Here is an 18,242-nt window from a genome sequence, read left to right as displayed (position 1 = left end):
TGATCACTTTTCTCAGACAGATGTAAGAGCAAAGGAAGAAAGCTGAGGAAGCTGTCAGGCAAACATGCACCTTTTATGGTGGGAAACTACAGCTGCAGTCACAAATCCTTTTTCTCTGGATGCTCCAGTCTAATTTCAAAATACCTTCCCCTCTAAACTATTTGCTTCTCTATGGTTTCCATAATGAAAGGAGCCTCCTGTGGAGACAGTTATCAATCTTTGATCACTGCAACCAGCATGAAACCCTTTATGCTATTTAGAGAATGAAAATGGGTCCTAAGACCAAAAAAACCATCAGCCTCTGTCTAACTGTAAATTTAATTATTTCTCTGCCAGTGCCTCCCTGAGCTTCATATACTAATTAGAAGTAAACCACAGTTTTAGAGATCATTTAGGTAATGTTTGATTTTGAGCTATTTCTAAATTATTGCTCTACAGTTTTTTCTTATTTACTTTCTTCTTGTTGTGTAGCTATTTAGGATAGATTCACCCATTTCACTTCCCAGTAGCTCCACTGGAAGAAAATGTTTGCTCTGGAATGAAGGTAAAGGGCTGTGAAGACCAAGTGACATAACATTCCAAGGCAGGCCCCACTGTCTGCACCCAGATTAGCAAATGGGGCTGAAGTCTGAAGTCTGGACCCTCTAATCCTGCCCTGCTGGCTCAGGGGCTCTGCCCAGGTATTGAAATCCAAATAGAGTTTAATCATTAGGGTGGAGACTCCTTTATCAGTGAATTTCTCTTCAGATAGGGTAATAGAAACCAAATGTCTTTGATGTCAGCAGAGGCAACATGTGCAGCATAAGCCATCACAGAGAAAGAGGAGTCTGCCATCTGCCCCAAGGCTCAGACAAAGAGAAGATATTTTTCGTTCTCTATCTTTTTGTATAGCATATTGCATCTATGCTTTCTCTTTAAAGACTGATTTGTGGTTTAGTTTTTGTTTTTTGGATTCTTTCAAATTGAATTCTCCTGCTTTGCAGAGAATTTAAAGCCTTTCATGAATACCAATGGGGCTGTCTCACAAAACAGAGGGGAGGGGATGAAGTGGTTGATTCTGTAACTCTCAGGCTTGCTGTGGGAATGGTTGTGGCAATATGAATTGTCTTTAAAGGAGCAATTGCTGAGGTTTTACAGATTTTGAGGTTTTACAGATTTTGAGGTTTTACAGATTTTTTACGCAGGCCCAGCATCCGTGTCACAGGAAAGCGCTATGCATTCACCATTAAAGTGCATATAAAAAGATTCAATAAGAATACAAGATGCAGAATCCACTTACTTTTACAAAACTGTTCTAGATGTCTTCTCAGACAGAAAAAATACTTATACAGTATTTACAGAGATACCATCCCTGCCTGATAACAGAGAGAGAATCATAAAGGTTCAAATGAAAAAGTAGTGTCTGTAAAGCCATTATCACATTTGAAATCTAGACCTGCCCATGATGATCTACCTAATGCCTGGCACGGACCTGCCAGTTGTCTGCCACAGTGCTGCCCTCCTGCTGTCTCTCAAATTCTTCACTCCTCGCACAGAGGTGTGATTTGGCTAAGCATTTGTAGTCAAAACAGCTTACACCTAAGGCCAGTTGCTTCATTAATTGAACCTTGAAAAATGTTTTGAGTTCCTTGATATATGAGGAATACTGAAAAAAGAGTAGATTATTGCAGCTGCAAAAGCAAGTGTGTCTTTTGTCAGGATAGGAAGGTGCCTTACAGGCTTGAAGAGGCTCCCTTTTGAGGTCATCCTTGTCCAAAAGGTAATATCTAAAATAGGGAGAGTGAAAAAAAAATATTCACACTGTCAGTGAGTAGTCCTTAGCCTTTGAGCACATAATTCATGGTACAGAACACAAAAGAACTATTCCCATAAAATATTTGTATAGCTGTCAGGTAAAAATTATATACCATACCCTATGAATGGACACACTGATTTGTGAAGCAGTTACTCCTGTAATTTTTCATTGCCACAGTTAGAAATACATTTTCTCAGAATCCCAAGAAGTTTTTGAATATTGTCTATATACACATTAGAGTACAGGACACAACTATTTGTTTTGAATAGAGGTTAGTACACACCTCTGTACTTGAATTAAAATGTTTGCAAATGGTTTTAGTTAGAAAGCCCAAAATAATAAATCTCTTTCCAAAACTACACTAACATAGAATCCTAAAGCTAGGATTTATCAAGAAATTATTTTTTATTTTTTCTTTTTGGAATTTTAAAATTCCATTCTTGAAAACAATATAAATCCTGGTTTGGACAGAAATTTGTAAAAAAAAAAAAAAATACTGCCAGGATTCTAATGATCAGATGCTCAAATTCTCAAATTCATGTCCAGGGTGTTACTTTGACTATTTCTTTGTAAGTCTTTGGTTTCACTAAGAACATTTGCAACAGGAACGTTTGCTTTGATTATTTAGATTTAAATACTTATTCGGTGTCGGGAATGAGATTACATTATCCCATTAAGGTGTGCCAGAGTAGGTTACACTGGATATGAGGAAATACATCTTCATGGAAAGAGTTACCAAGTGTTGCAACAGGCTGCCCAGGGAAGTGGTTGGGTCATGTTCCCTGGGAATGTTCAAAAGACATGTAGGTGTGACATTTAGGGATGTGGTGTAGTGGGATTTTGCAGTATTGCAAGTATGGCTGGACTTGGTGGTCTTAAAGGTCCTTTCCAACCTAAATCATTTTATGAATCTATGAATAATTTTGTGAATCTACATTATTTTTTAAAATATGCAAATGCCTAACGGAATCTTGCTTAGGGAAGATTTGGCCATTATATCAAATTCAGGTATTTGAAGCACATCTGTGTATTTGTGAAACATTACAGAAATTATTTAAATTGTGTTTATTTAACAAAGTATTTAGGCTGAAGTTTGCCTTTTAAACAGGGGCTTCAGGTCTGCTGCTTCCCGTGGTGTTAAGGTGCATCCAGCCTGGCCCGCGGTGTGCTGGGAGAAGGTCAGATGCCCAGAGCATTTCCTGCGGGGGCCTGTAGGAATATTCCTGCGGGATACGCAGAAGCGAAATGCGAAATGCTGCCCTGCGACTTGAAAGGGACGGGCTCCAGGCGTGCTGGAGTCAGCAGAGCGCTCTCCCGGGGTTTTCCTTGTTTCACTGATAGAGCTATCTCCAGTGGCAGCTAGAAGCCAGACACGATTTTCAAGACTTAATGTGCTTTTGTCTTATCTGGATGATCACTCGTTGGCTACAGCCCGCAGACAAGGAGAATCGGGGAGGGGGAATAGACAAGGTGCCGATGTTTACTTTCTCAATGGGCTACACATAGTTGGTATGTAATGTTTACTTGTAGCCCAAACAGCTGTTCCCTGTCTCCCTAAGAGAGTTCCAGTCTGCTTGCATTCCCTTATGTTCACAGAGATTTAGAAACAATTCAGGGAGCTCTGTGTTTAACTTCACTTTTTATTTCATCTGGAGCTGTTTGTGACAGACGGTACCTGACAGGGACTCGGCTATGACAGAAATTTGATAGAAGGAAAACCAGCATCAGCCCAGTTGCCAAAAGACTGCAAAAGCTGCTTAAGTCTATAAGAAAAGAGGAGCTTTTCTGTTCCTGAAATACATGGTACTCCATTTGGCAAATATTCCTTCTTTCACAAAATTAAATCAGAGCAAAACAAAATTGAAATCCAGTAAAACTGTCTCAAGACTAAAAAGAAAAATATTAGCCAAAGCAGCAAACCAATACCAAGGAATAAAAGTACCCTAAGACATTTAATTTTTTTACCTGGGGAGAACAGAGAAGAATGACTATTACTATTGGCTGTATGGGGAAGGTGGTCATCTGGGACATGATCAATAGTGTAAAACCCTAAATTCAGACAGACTGTATTTTGCTCCCATCTGAAAGCCATTATTTGGAATTTGCTTACCCCTGGAGCAAAACCAACAACATTATTGATCCTAACATGGTTTTTATGGCTGAAAAACAAAAATCCACTTTCTTAATAACACCCATGCCAGCATTTGTTTCGTATTTTCAGCCACCTTGAAAGCAAACAGCTTCACACAGCATTTAACCAGTGTGGTGTTCACCACAAAGGCCTGATGTGCAGCACGCAGGACATGGCCTAAATGCAATTTTGTGAGTGTGCCACTAGTAAGTCAGTACTGGGTTTCAATTCTTCCTCTAAAATCACTTCACACAAATTGCCCTGCTCTGCATTGACAAAACATTGCTGGGCAGAACCTCCAGAAGCTGAGAAGGTCAATGAACGTGGTGATGTCAAAGCTCAGATTTGTGTGCCTGTGTCAGCTCCTAGCTGGTTATAAGTCACCTCTTCTTCCTGTGTCCTTTTTTTTGGCCCTGACTGACTTGGCCTACTTAGAAAATGCTACTTACCCAGTTTTTGTATAGTATTCAACACCCTTGTGCTTTGAGTGATACTCCTGGGATCTGTGTGGGTATTCACATGCCCTCTTGTAGCATCTGAACGCTTCATATTTGAACGTGTTTAACTCCAGCATCCCCCATCATTGTTAACCAGGACAATCTGTGTGTGCAGGAGGACGCTGCAGCAGGGTTAAAACATCCAGAAGAAATGCAGCAGAGTCAGAAACTAAGTTTGGGTCACCCAAAGCATGGAATTTCACTATTAAAACAGACTTTCCTCTCAGTTAATCAACTGACAGCAAAAAGGGCAGCTCTGAGCATGCCAAAGCAGTGAGCCTGTAACAAGTTCCATTACAGATTTAGAAGGAAATAAAGTATTTCTGTCCTTTAAAAATCAAATCAATGCTAAAGCCAATGTGACAAATAAATTAATGAGGCCTTTTCAAAGACATTCAAAGGCATCCATGATTCTGCTGTTTCACAGATACCACATGTGGCCTAATTATTTTTTTTAATAAAGCAGAGGAAATGTTATGAAGTAATTCCTGCACTGCGGACTACAGATGTTAGTTCAGCAAAGCTTTCATCAGAACAAGGACCACCTTTCCCCTGCCTTCTTGCATGGTTACAAGCTTTGATCTTTGTCTGGGAGCCTTGCATCTCTGCAATTGACTCCAGTTCAAAATTACTCCAGCCAAATATTGCAACAAATGTTTAGATTAAAACCAAAAATCCCTACATCTGCAAATTTGCTCTCAACCCCCTGCTTCCTTTGAAGAAAATTTCAATCCTGTTTCTTACTGGGCTCTGATGGGTGGCTCCTGGTTAATCTCTGTCTGTCTCCCTGACAACAGTCAAAGGAGAGGACACAGAGGTGGGCAGGGAGGGAGCCTCCAGCCACAGCTCCTCTTATCACGGTCCATCAGCAGGTGTCCCTTGCTCATATCCAGGAACAATAAATGCAGCCTGTGGCTAAGGGAACCACCACACAGCTTTCTTCAGAAGTCTCAAAGAGCAGTAGCTGGACTCCAGATTTTGAGATCTCTAACTGTATGCAGGCACTGCAATTGCCATGATAATCTTATTTTAACTTTAGTCAGTCTTTGTTCAAACAGCCTCTGCAGACATATATCACTACAAACAGAAATACTGAGCCACCAGTTTTTGTGCAGTCTGAATGTTCAGCTAGTGTGGCAACAGTAGAACAGTTTACTGCGTTCACAAAATCAGTCTCTGTGTATATTTGCTTGATGTTTTTTCCCCACTATGAAATGAGCAGCTGAGTGTTTGCAAAAAAAGAGAATTTATGGCACAGCAACATGGGTGCTGCAGGTTATGCTTCTGCCAACATCTGCTGACCTGTAGCACTCTCCAACCAATGGCAACGTACTCTGCATGCTCACTTTTAATAACTGTTCTGCAAGACTCCTGCTAAAATTAAAATTATAAAGACTTCCTGTCAAACCAAGTTCAAAGGTAACATCTGCTCATGAAGAACATCAAAGTAATTGAGTCTGAACCGGAGCACTGTCCCTTATTTAAAAGTGACCCAGGAGTGAAAAGGATGTCCAATTGGTAAATTCCTTAATAAGTTATGACACTGAAAATAGCACAGGGTAAGAAATTTGACCCACTTGAATCAAGTCACTTCCAGAAGAGAATCAGAAGCTCCCATAAATTATTCTCTTTCCTGATAGAAGATGGCTATCCAAAATTACTGAATTATGGATAATGATCTCACTTCAGAACCACCCTTGGACCCAGTACAGTCATGGGCATCCAGCAAAAGCATTTAGGCATATTTTTCTCTTGAAACTGGTGACAATTCTTCAGCCCTTGAGTCTACCAAAAGTCAGCTCTCCAAAAGCAAAGCATCAAAAGATAGTTGGATGCTTTAAAGAGACTAAAAGATACTTGAAAGTACAGCTCCTCAGTGGCTGAGAAATGACCTCCTCCCTGGGAAGCCTGGTGGGAAACTGACTCGGAGACACACAGGTATTTATTTCTAAGACAGTTCCTATGGAGACGAAGTTTGCCAGGACAGGTACATTAGATGATTGTCTCACACACTCTCGTGCTTGCTTCTGTGCTGTCCATCAGTTGTGATTCAGGACACCCCTCAAACCAGCACCCAAGGCTTTGGGTACAGCCAGAGCCCAGCCCAGCTGAGGCATGGGCTGGTGTAAGGTTCTGGGAAGGGCACAGCTCCTCCTCCTGCAGAGCAGCACCAAGGGCACAGCTGGAGACTCAGCAACCCTCCTTAGCTGGAGCAACAACGCTGGGTCAGGCTTTAGGATGAATCAGGTTTTCTTGTAGGTTGTGAGACAGTCACTAAAGAAAACGGAGAGAAAAACATCTAAATAATTGAGAGACCAAATACTCCTTCTTACTCTAGGTTTTATACCATTAGAAATCTGCATGTAATGCCATGCTCCACATGCAGGAGAAAGGCTTCTTTCACCAGAGATCTTGCCACCAGACAGCAATCAGATGAGAGAAGTATTACAGAAGAATATCACTGGAGACAGAGAGGAAATTGATTAATTTAATACAATTATAAGACAAAGGGCTGTGCAGTTGGCTCAGCCTGGACCTGCCTCTTCTTGGGCTAAGCAACTTTGTGAAGTCGTTCACTGCAAAATGGCAGCAAGAGGAGCTGTGTGAAGGTGTGCCCTGCAGACATACCTGCACAGATTTAGCAAGGATGGGACCTTTACTGCAGGCTCTGACTTCCTGAGAAATGCACGGAGCACCTGTCAAAGGGAAGCCATCATCAGGCCTAAGTCAGCCTGGTGAGGTATTCAGTTCCTCTGCTTTGAGGTGAGGTGAGGGATACGGAAGAGCCACATTTCCTGGGAAAAACACCATTTGGCAACAAAGCATGAGAAGAAAAACTGACAGTTGTTTTAAATACATTTTTAGTTCCTGAGACCTTGCATGCTGTCATTTTACCTACTTATTTAAACAGAGGCTGTAATTTTCCTAGTAGCTCAGAGTAAAGAAGGCAGCTAAGGAGGAATCAGTAGGGGGTTGTTTTTGGTTGCAAAGATGCTAGGATTAGTAACCTAACCTTTAAGTATAAACTTGTAAATTATGTGTGATGCACTGTCTAAGTGTGCTACATCTCAGTATAAGCACAAAAAGCTATAGTTTCTGAAAAAAATATATTTCAATCAAGCATCAGTAATACTAGATGATACACTATTATGAATGTACTTATTTTACAGTAGATCCACCTGCAACTTATTTATAGCTAAACATTTCTGCTAATAAATCATGTAAGCAGGTGTGGGAATAAAAATTAACACCGATAACTAACTGGAAAAAAGTATTTTCATAAAATAAAAAAATCTCCACAAAATGCTTTGTTTATATCTTCAGCTTTTAAAATTCATAATCTGACTTTTCTATTCATAATAGGTAAACTATGCATTACTCAGATCATTTTTCATCTTAATTGGCTCCCAACTTCTCCATAGCAAAGAGCTGTACTAACAGTGATAACACCATTTTTTTGTGCTATGAACAGAAAGAAGTACTCATCTGGTATCATTTGCTTTCATACACTTTAATATAATTACAATTTATTAATAAATAGTTGAAATGCTGCATTATTTGAGCATTTTTAAATGTAGACAGCTTCATTCAAAATAATAAAAATGTGCAACTGCTTTTTTCCCGAATAAATACTGATAGTCACAACAGTGCTACTAATTCAATTCTGTATTTTCAGGTGTCTGTTAAAATTAATAGAAGTCGAGGCCTTTAGCATGTCGCAGAATAGGAATCCAAATTTCCAGTCAAAATACTCGGTCAATAGCAGATGTCTGTCTCTTTTACAGTGCTTGACAAAGGAAAGTGCCTCTTCTACATTGTAAAACTGTGGAAGAGACATGGGCCATTAGCACAAGCAAAACATTTTCACTTGATAAGTCAATCTGGGCTGGTTTTTTCTGTCATGTCAGCAGTGTCTGAAAACAAAGGAGACACAGAAGCCCCAGGAGACAGCATGTCTGCCCAACCCTTTTCCTGGGGGATCTCTTAATTTGTTTTTGAAAGCACAGTGAACTTTCCAGGTGTCAAAGTTTAATATGCTCCTAGCATGCTGCAGCCACTGACACTGTGGGGCGTGCGAAAGGCTCTTCCAAATCAGCGTCCTTGGGGAACATACATCTACACTTTTTCTCCACCTCCCTGGCTGTCACAACAATCCCTTGATTAGGCAGTAAGACCTGGTCTTGTCTCGAGTGATTTGATAAGCAGTTGATAACCAAGAGTTCATTAAGCTCTTGGGGTATATAAGCCACAAGGTTTTCAGCATGCCTCTGCACTTGAGTGGTTTGACAGCTCCCTGTTCAGCAGCCCAGGACTCACTGGAAGATGTTATTGACTGCAAAAATATTTGTTTTTGCCATTAATGGTTTCCTTAGAATGGCAGCAGCCTTGGACATTGGATTATCTACGAAATGTGTAGCGATACCCAAGGAGATGGGCATGTGCCACAAGATTGGATATTCTGAAATGAGACTTCCCAACCTGATGGGACACACAAGCATGGCAGAAGTTATCCAAAAATCCAGCACCTGGCAGCACCTTGTACACACAGAGTGTCACCCTCACGTGAGGACGTTCCTGTGCTCCCTGTTTGCACCCGTCTGTTTAGATACGTAAGTACGACAGCACAGTACAAAACTCCAGCCCTTATTTGCCAGAACAGGAATGAAACCAAAGAAATGTTTATCATAATCTAAAGGTGATCTCTACTCTTTCTGAAGTAATTCTGTTAGCTTTTTTGTGTTCATCAGAAAAAAAAAGTACTGAAAACTTGTTCCACTTCAATTTTAGTTTGCCTTCGGAATATGAATGGTGTTGTCAAAGGATATCATGTTTTATTTTGTTACAGCTGAACTTTCTTCTTATTCATTTAGGGTTGAAGCACCTACAGTGTATAGAATCAGGCTCATGCTGAAGCTTTTCTCAGGTTGTCATAAATGCATTTTTAAAATCACAACTAAATATTGTAAGTTCAGTCCATACAGAGACCGCTTGCATAATTTGTATAGCTGCTGCTCCTGGAATTGTGTTATTATTGAAGGATGTGACATGTCAGCAAGGATGTTGTACTTTGCACAGGAATCACTGCTGGATAGTTTCTGTTGTCACTGAGCTAACTGACTCAGCCTGGTGCTGCTCCCGCACAGGTTCATCCATCCCTGCAGGAGTATGTGCGCTGCTGTCCGTGCCAGCTGCGCCCCCGTGCTCCGGTGCCATGGGCAGCCCTGGCCGGCCAGCCTGGACTGCCACCGCTTCCCCGGCGATGAGGACACGTGCCTGGCACCTCTCAGCAAGGACTATAAATACTCGCACAAAGGTAGCTCGGAGAGGGTGAGGGGAGGGTGGCCATGCCCTGTGTTCCTGGGAATCAAGGAGATGCAGGGACCCTGTTTGCAGGCACTGTGTGGCTGTGTCAGTGCAGTCAAGTCCAGCTGTGCTGCTCCAGGTGTCCCTGCCCATGGATGGATGGCAGTGTGTGGCAGAGTGTCAGCGCTGGCAGTGCGGGCTGTGCTGCTCCAGCTGTCCCTGCCCATGGATGGATGTCAGTGGGTGGCAGAGTGCCAGCGCTGGCAGTGCGGGCTGTGCTGCTCCAGGTGTCCCTGCCCATGGATGGATGGCAGTGGGTGGCAGAGTGCCAGTGCTGTCAGTGCGGGCTGCAGCAGAGCCCCAGTGCTGGATGCCAGCAGTGCCCAGGCTGTGCTCTGGTGCAGGAGGGCAACCACCAGCCTGCACAGCTGTGGCAGTGCCATACACAGCAGCACACTGGGTTTGAATTGCTTTAAGGTCTCTTTATAGACTTACCAATGGCCCTTATCACAGATGCTTTTATGTGTACAACAAGCTAGTTTTCAGGTCAGTTTAAGAAAATTGGAATGATTTTATCTGATTTCCTTAAAGAAACATGAGTTATCTTGGCATAAATGTTCAAATCTTCAAATGCACTCATTTACTAACGCTATGGAAAAGAGTAAGGTTAGGTTGCTAGCACGCCCAAATTCATATATGTTCACAGGCTTAGTGCAACTGAAGCCAGAGGGCCAGACAGAATCAGCCACCTAAACCCTTACCACCCGCAGTAGTTGTGTTAAAAATTATACTGTATTTGTTACCTTATTTGTTGCTGATAATTCTTGTCAGTCAGAACAAGGGCTGAATGGGCATGGAAAATGAGACTCTTTTTCATCTCTAGCCTTGTTTTCAGAGAAGTATGTTGACTTTTTACCTATTATCACTGGCCCTGTATTTGATGTCTATTTTGTCTGTCATTTCTGTGGTTAAACCGTGGGTTCTCAGCTTTGGCAGCAGAAAATTAAAAGTAATTATTCTAAAAGATAATAATGAGACTTTGTAATTTCTTATCAGTCCTACCAAAGCCTACCTGCCAGACTTGCCCAGCAGTGGAGGAATTCTTTACACACAAAAGAGTTCTTGAAGTTTTCTGTGACAGTAACTTCGGTAAGTTCTTGCTAATGTAACAACTCTTCTTCTAAATGCTTTAAAAGTAGGATTACAATTACTGACAGTTTCTGCATGGATTTCAAAGGATTAAGAGTTTGGCAGCTAATTTAGCTTTAGGTTGCTTTTCAGAATAAGTTATTTCTAATGTAAATATAAGGAGGATTTATTGTGCATCAAAGATTTATCAATGATCTGGTTTCCAACCAAATAGCTGTTCTGGTCTAGTTGGCTACAACATGCCTTATGGAAAATATTTCTGTCAAAAGCAGCCAAATAAGCAAGTTTGCCTTTTATTAGCATTTAAACAGAAAGTAAAGTTTTAGTGTTTTACCAGTATATGGTGTATCTTTGCTACTTTTGTGAACGAGTGTTTTGTGATACCTAACTTACTGAGGGGTGGAATTTGCCCTAGAGACTTCCTGGAAAGCCTTTGCCAGTGCAAAGACTTTCAGCAACCTTGGCTGGCATTAGATCAAGAAATACAGACAAATGTCATGCTAAAAAGTGTTGATGGAGTCAAGTGGGGTAGGTAGATGCCTATAATGAAAAGGGAATATTTAAATGGCTGGTGTCAGTAAGCCATTTTTGCCTAGGCATTCCACACATGGACCAGGGGAGTTTCAGGAAAATTGCTTGGGCAGCTGCTGGGCAGTTTTGTCATACAAGAATAAGATCAACAGCTTCCAATCTGTAATTACTTGAAGTCTGACATAACATGGAGATGGTAAAAATAAATTACTCATGCTTGTGAAAATATTTTTTCCTAGTCACCTAATTCAATGGAAAAAAATCCCTTTACTACATAAAATTCATCTTTAAAAAATGTTTTAAACTTCTGCTGGAAAAGGCCTCACCATGCTCTGTCAACCTAATTTATAATCATATTTTTAAGTAATTTTCCTGTTTTCACTGTTACTGTTTTTATTGCATTTGGGGAATGGTCTGACTCGCACTTCCTTTTCCTTTTTCCTCAGCAGTGAAAGTAAAGCTGTCCAAGAAAAGAACAGCATTTGAGGACCAAGAGTATAACATTGAATGCCAGGTGGAATTCATTACCCAGGGCTCACTGTTGCCCTATGAAACTCAGAGTATGATACAACAGTGGCTGCTAATTAATGACAAATGTATAGAGAGGATGACTCCAACCCACCGTCCCATGGTGTATCTCCTTGTGGGGAATATTGAAGAGGGCATCATTTTGGTAAAACAGGTTTATCGCTGGCAGAGGAAGGACTCCCAGCTGACCTTGGCCACTCAGAAGTGGAGACACCATAAATGCTTGTAAATATGTATCATGTTATTTGTAAAAAGATGATTATATTTCTCATGCCAAACCTATCTTGTAAATAGGAATGTATTATAACTTGAATATAAAGCTTTCGTTTTCGTTTAAATGGTATTGTAAGTTGAACTCAAACCACGTTGTTATCAGGCTTCCTTTTGGTAGTGTTACGCTATTCTCGTCCTGTTTGAACTTGGACAGCTATGGATAAATGTTTCTTTGAGTTATGATTTTAAAAAAATTGTAATATGTGCAAAACCCAGCATAAACCATTTTCAAATCCAGCTGCTTTCAATGTATTTGTCCATACCACTTGCTCTACCATTTTCTCCAGTTACCTAAATTTTCCCTCGCCTAATGTTTAGTGAATCCGCCTCATTGTCTCCCGTCGGAGTATTTTGAAAGGAGGCAGCCCTCTGCTGGTCGCTTCCGCCGGAATCAGAGTGGAATAAAGAGAAGAATAATTAACACTCTATTTTTGGCCCCAGTCACAAAATTTGGTTACTGGGTGTCATAAATCACATCCCTACTACTGAAAAGTCCCTTTTCATTTTCAAACACATTACAAAAGTTAATTTATAAAATTTACCCATTCTCCAGATGATCTGCAGGGAACTAATTGAGTCAAAATATATTTTAAAAATTACAGTAGGCACATGATTAGCATCTTCATGGTCAGTGCAGTACACTGACATTAAAGACTACACGAAGATGGACAGAACTTGACTTAATTTTAATTTTATAAATGTGTATAATAAACACAGTAATAGGTGGTAATACATGAATTAGAAACTATTTCAACAATACAGCGTCTATTATTATATTTTCTTGAAGCAAATACGGGGAAAGTTTATGGACAGTAGATTGCTAAAATTCGCACCTGTAATGGTCTGGGTTTCGGATACATTCCCCAAAAGTGCAGGTTTGTATCAGGTTATTGTATGTGATGACACCTGTTCCATCACTTTCTGCCATGAACTGGGAAACCAGTAGAAAGCGAGGAAAAGGCGGTCAGTAATGAAAGGCGCTGTGTGCCCACACGGGCCGGCTGCCCCGCCCGCCTCGGACGGGCAGGAGAGGCGTCAGCGCCCGGACACGCCACTGCGGAAATGGAGGAGGCGCCCCTCTGGTCCAGGCTCTTACTTTATTTTTCATGGTGTCAGAGGATGCCACACAGCCCGGGGCTGTGGCTGTTTTGCTCTCGGGTCAGTTCCACGCTAAAACCCCTCCAGCGGCTGCGCTCTCCGCGCCCTGCGCGGCCGCGGAGCTCCATTCGAGCCGCGCCATCCGAACCGCGATTCAAGCCGCGGCTCAAACCGCGCTCCCGGCGCCCCGGGGCGGGGCTGCGCTCGGCACGCCCACAGCCCGGCCCGGGACGCACCGCCCGCCCGCCCTCCCCGGCCTCGGCAGGCATGGCCGGGCCCGCGGTGGATTTGTGAAGGGCTGCCGGGCCGCCGGTAGGCGAGCGGCGGAGCGGAGCGTGCCTGGGGCCCGGGATACGCGGCCCCGCGGCCGGCAGTGCCCTCGCATCCGCTGTCTGCCCGTCGGCTTCTTTATCTCCCTTCAGCGTCTCTCTGGGGTTTGCGAAAGACCGATGAAGTACTAAACCTGACAGATCGCTGTGACTGTGGCGCCGTGGTGTATGAAATCCGGTTGCTCCTGCTTGCCGGCTGTGTGGCTCAGGTTGTCCCCCGCGGCTGCTCGGCCTCGCCGCTCGGGTGAGTCTGTGCGCGGGGCACGGAGGAGGGGAGCCTCCGTGGCTCCTGGGCTCGGAGCCTCCGCTGCCTGCACGGGGTTCGGGCAGCTGCGCGAACCCCCGCCCAGCAACAGCAGCGCCCGGCTCTCGAGCACTCGCTCTTTGTGAGTCCTGCCCGCCCGCGCCCAGTTTCTGTGGGTGCAGTTTGGTCAGAATCTGAGTCCTTAATGCTTTCCTTTGATTGCTTTCTGTAAGTTCTGTAAGTACAAGGTCTAAAGTACAAAGCTGTCATGCAAGCAGGTATGCTCTGTACTTATATTCTCACTGTCTAGTGTAATAGTGACTGGTTAAGTTTACTTCTGCTGTGAGATATGTGTCTTGGTGTTTGTGTTCTGCTCAGTTGTAGCAATGGCTTCAGGAACAGCGCTGATTTATGATGAGGAGATGACCACTCACAAACTGCTTTGGAGTGAGTAAGTCACTGCTGTTGTTTTTATTAATGGATTCTTATTAGGACTCATGAGAGCAGTGCCAAATAAATGCATGTTTTGTAGTGTAATAGGAAGTATCTGGTGGTAATTCCTGTCATTTCCGAGTGAAAAGAAAGTCTTTTCTCTAAGAGGAAAAAAATAATTCATTCACAATTTGTATCTAGATACTGTAATGATTATCTGAAACTGGATTTGAGAACCTGCAGGCATCCAGTCCGGGAGGCCTTAACAAGAGTTGTTAGGATGAGGCATCTGAATAATGTGTTTTAAGCTAATCAAATTGTTTATAAAATTAAAGTGTCATTGACCTTGGAAAAGTGTGTAGGTATACTCACTCAGCTGAAACGTTCAATTAGAAATTTGTATATTACTTAAATTTGCATAAATTAGAGGAGTTCCTTTGCAGTGCTCAGAGTAACAATCCATTGTTGTCTTCTCTCCCACACCTGCTTCTCCTCTGTTCCCCTTCATTGTAACCTACAGCTTTTAATTGCAGCATTCTTGTGTCTGTAGTTAAGCACTGCAACTTTTTACAAGTGGGAGAAGAAACAAAAAATTATGCTATTGTATTGTTTGTTTGGGGTTTTTTTTAAGATTCGTTTTTGCTTACATATTTTAGAATCAATTTCTGGCTCAGTTCTGAAACAGAAAATACTTAAAGATTTTTTTCCATTTTTACTTTCATGTATCTCTCTTTGAGGGTAATGAATTTTCTTAAAATAGGGAGTTAAAAGCTAGGCTTTATGGAGTGTATTAGTTACCTGTGCTGGTATAGTGTTACAGTAATATAATTATTGTTTATTTTTAGTCCCATTTGTGATATTGAAGTGCCAGAAAGACTTTCGTCCTCCTATGAGCAGCTTAGAAGTTACCACCTTGTGGAAAGGTGTGTCCATGTGCCCACCAGAGAAGGAAGTGAGGAAGAGATCCTGTTGGTTCACAGGTCTGAAACTTAACTTTCATTCAGATTAATTCATAGAAACAGCAGATCTCATACCTCTAGATTGTATTTTCATCCATTTGAAAAGACTGTTCCAAAATGTAATGGCTTCCATTAATTTCAATGGAAAATGTGTCACAATGTTGAGTATGGCATAGGTGCTGAATTATGAATCTGCTATTCCACTAAGCCTGCAGTCTCACTCTGGGGTCTTAAGCAATGAATGCTGATTTATACATAGGAATACAAGTAAATTTCTAAAAAATATTTATAGTTGCTTACTTAAGTGTTGTGTTAATCTCTTTCCCCTGCAGTTTAGAGCACTTGGAAGTGGCAAAAAGCACTCAGACAATGAATGAGGAGGAGCTGAAAAGGGTCTCTGAAAATTATGATGCTTTTTTCTTTCATCCGGTGTGTAAGTTAAACTGCTTCCTCTATTGGGAGTTACAACTATTTGTGTTACTGTGCCTGAGTGGCATTTTTCTAAGAAGGGGAAGATTAAAAATACTTTTTTTGCTACTGATGTAGCCTCACATTTATTTATAATATTGTCATTTTCTGTTTCTAGTTTAGTATAATGCTGTAATTTAAATTGCTCAAGTGTCCTGTCATCTATTTTGTAATTGTATCACACCAGTATAATGCACTACTCAAATTTTAGCTGTAGACCATTTGTGACCTGCAAATCACCTTTTGGGAACAATTGCTCTGAAATGTTTTTCCATGAAATGGAGATGAAGTCTTCTGTGTTATGTTTCTGTAGGGTTTCATTCCTTATTTTCAAAGATGCCATGGTATTCCACTCAATACATCCATCTCACATTTTTAAACTGCTCCACAGAGAGCATCCTTGTAAAGATTATGGTGATCACTGGTAATCCTAGGGGAAACACATTGGAACCTGTGTTGTAAAGTTCTGTTTCAGCTATCTCCATACAGCTTCAGTGGGGCAGAATTATGTCAGGACAGTTTGGTGTTGGGATGCTGAAGCATTCATGGGTGCCTTGTTTAAGCTGATGAGTTTCTCTTTCTCAGAGCACCTACCACTGTGCCAGACTAGCAGTAGGAGCAGCTCTGCAGCTGGTGGACGCTGTGATGGCAGGAGAAGTGCGCAATGGAATGGCGTTAGTCAGGTAAGAAAATACGTGAGCAAGTTTGCACTTAGCAAAACTTGTTCTGTTGTGAATAATTTATAAAATTTTGGTTCAGACCTCCAGGTCACCACAGCCAGAGAAATGCAGCTAACGGGTTCTGTTTGTTCAACAATGTGGCTATTGCAGCAGAGTATGCAAAACTGAAACATGGTCTGCAGAGGTAAGTGCTTGGTTGACTCTAAAGAAGCTTTTCATGTGTAAACAACAGTTTGACATTGTACTTTCTGGGTGTCATGTTCCTTTTGGTTCAGAAAAACGTTTTTTATTTATACCTTCTGTAGATTAAGATGCTGTGGCTCTTCCTCTGAATGTTTTCTTTTACTGATCTGTACAGAATCCTAATTGTTGACTGGGATGTGCACCATGGGCAAGGAACTCAATATATATTTGAAGAAGATCCAAGGTTTGAAGGATTTTGTTTTTCTTCTTGAATGTTAGCTGTTTAAAGATTGCTTGCCTTTCTAGAGAATAAAATTTCTTAAACTTCTAAAACTAGAATCTTGTGAGACATTCACCTTGCTATTTTAGTCTCTCTGTTTTTCATTTGCTAAAAAAATAGAAGGAAATATCTAAATAAAAATAAAATGTAAATCTGTTCTACTTTAAAGAATAACAAATAAAATAAGCAATATGATTACCTCAGTTTTCCATTATTCAGATAGTACATCTGTTCACGAATCTCTCAGTTAAAGTCTTCAAGTAGTAGTTGGATAAAATATGTGAGCTTTATGTTTTTTTTGGAAAAGCGACATAAGTAGGTTCTAGAAACAAGCCTGCTGTTCTGAAAATTCCTTGTATTTGATCTATATAGAGTGCATGCTTACAAGACATTTTTAGCATGTCAGTTTTTAGGTTAATTTTGGCATAGGACCTATTCTACCAATTTTCACAGTCTAAATCCTTTGAGAGAACTAAGGAGAAAGGATAAGATAGTTTTATTTTCTTGCTTTCGGGCAATGCAGTCACCAGGTTCAGGATATAAAGTAACTTTCCACAATCTTTTTGTCAAACTGGATTTTTTAAAATTTATTTTCAGTGTTTTGTACTTTTCTTGGCATCGCTATGAACATCAGGAATTCTGGCCATCACTCAAAGAATCCAATTATGATGCTGTGGGTCTGGGAAAAGGAAAAGGCTTTAACATAAATTTGCCTTGGAATAAGGTAAATCTTGTTTACAGCACAACAAAGCAAGTGCAATAGCTTTGTATCTCATCCTTTATGTAACACTTTGTGAGTAAGTGCACTGCTTCACTTGCTTGGCAGATGTCTTACACAGTGTATATCCTTCCTGTCAGGGGAAGGTCTGCTGGAAAATTATGGCTCAGAATGTGATAATGTCTAAAAAAGGAAAGGGAGAGAAGAATTTACACACTCATTTTTACTTGAATATCTTGTCTAGACATCAAATCAAAAAGTGTTTCAGGAGATGGTTACATCCATCCTTGTTTGGCTGAGAACTGAAGCTCATCAAGATTAAAAATGGTGGATATTTATGCACTTTACTTAAATAGAGGGTTTTTTACTGTACTTATTAAGATTCCCTCTTTACTTCTCCTATCTTTCCCTGAAGTCTTGAAGAACCTTAGAAAATGTATCATTCTAGCTGGAAAACATGCCCTGTGTTTCTCATATTTTTCAGGTTGGGATGGGAAATTCAGATTATCTTGCTGCGTTTTTCCATGTGTTGCTTCCAATGGCTTTTGAGGTAATTTTTTACTGCCAAAGAGCACTCCCTAAGTGTTTCTTAAGCAGGTACCATTGAATATTTTACAGAAATGCAGTCATTGCCAGTAGCACA

At 41.2% G+C, this 18,242-nt stretch overlaps 2 protein-coding genes across 2 annotated transcripts in view; both read left to right on the top strand.

Moving 5' to 3' along the window:
• Window positions 1-8,746: 8,746 nt before the first annotated feature.
• On the top strand, window positions 8,747-12,164 carry LOC119708540 (secreted frizzled-related protein 5-like). Its single transcript, XM_038155048.1, has 4 exons — window positions 8,747-9,033; window positions 9,568-9,737; window positions 10,784-10,876; window positions 11,854-12,164. The coding sequence occupies exons 1-4, from the start codon at window positions 8,747-8,749 to the stop codon at window positions 12,162-12,164; spliced, it is 861 nt and encodes a 286-aa protein (XP_038010976.1).
• Window positions 12,165-13,548: 1,384 nt separating this feature from the next.
• The window catches only part of TUBGCP6 (tubulin gamma complex associated protein 6), a 39,089-nt gene continuing 34,395 nt past the window's right edge, over window positions 13,549-18,242 (top strand). Inside the window, exons 1-9 of the mRNA XM_038153270.1 lie at window positions 13,549-13,879; window positions 14,258-14,330; window positions 15,157-15,291; window positions 15,603-15,699; window positions 16,324-16,421; window positions 16,498-16,602; window positions 16,777-16,845; window positions 17,479-17,605; window positions 18,084-18,149. Coding sequence (XP_038009198.1) covers window positions 13,804-13,879; window positions 14,258-14,330; window positions 15,157-15,291; window positions 15,603-15,699; window positions 16,324-16,421; window positions 16,498-16,602; window positions 16,777-16,845; window positions 17,479-17,605; window positions 18,084-18,149 — 846 coding nt within the window. The 5' untranslated portion in view covers window positions 13,549-13,803. The remainder of the gene's footprint in view (window positions 13,880-14,257; window positions 14,331-15,156; window positions 15,292-15,602; window positions 15,700-16,323; window positions 16,422-16,497; window positions 16,603-16,776; window positions 16,846-17,478; window positions 17,606-18,083; window positions 18,150-18,242) is intronic.

Source organism: Motacilla alba, chromosome 1A (genome assembly GCF_015832195.1).
Source record: "Motacilla alba alba isolate MOTALB_02 chromosome 1A, Motacilla_alba_V1.0_pri, whole genome shotgun sequence".
NCBI classification, from domain to species: Eukaryota; Metazoa; Chordata; class Aves; order Passeriformes; family Motacillidae; genus Motacilla; species Motacilla alba.
This window is presented reverse-complemented; position numbering and strand designations above follow the sequence as displayed.

Excerpts from the sequence above, each read along its gene's own strand:
- LOC119708540 (XM_038155048.1), top strand. The coding sequence starts at position 8,747 with ATGTTATTGACTGCAAAAATATTTGTTTTTGCCATTAATGGTTTCCTT. Across the intron at positions 9,034-9,567 it reads GCACCCGTCTGTTTAGATAC|GTTCATCCATCCCTGCAGGA; the intron begins GTAAGTACGACA and ends GCTCCCGCACAG. Across the intron at positions 10,877-11,853 it reads TTTCTGTGACAGTAACTTCG|CAGTGAAAGTAAAGCTGTCC; the intron begins GTAAGTTCTTGC and ends CTTTTTCCTCAG.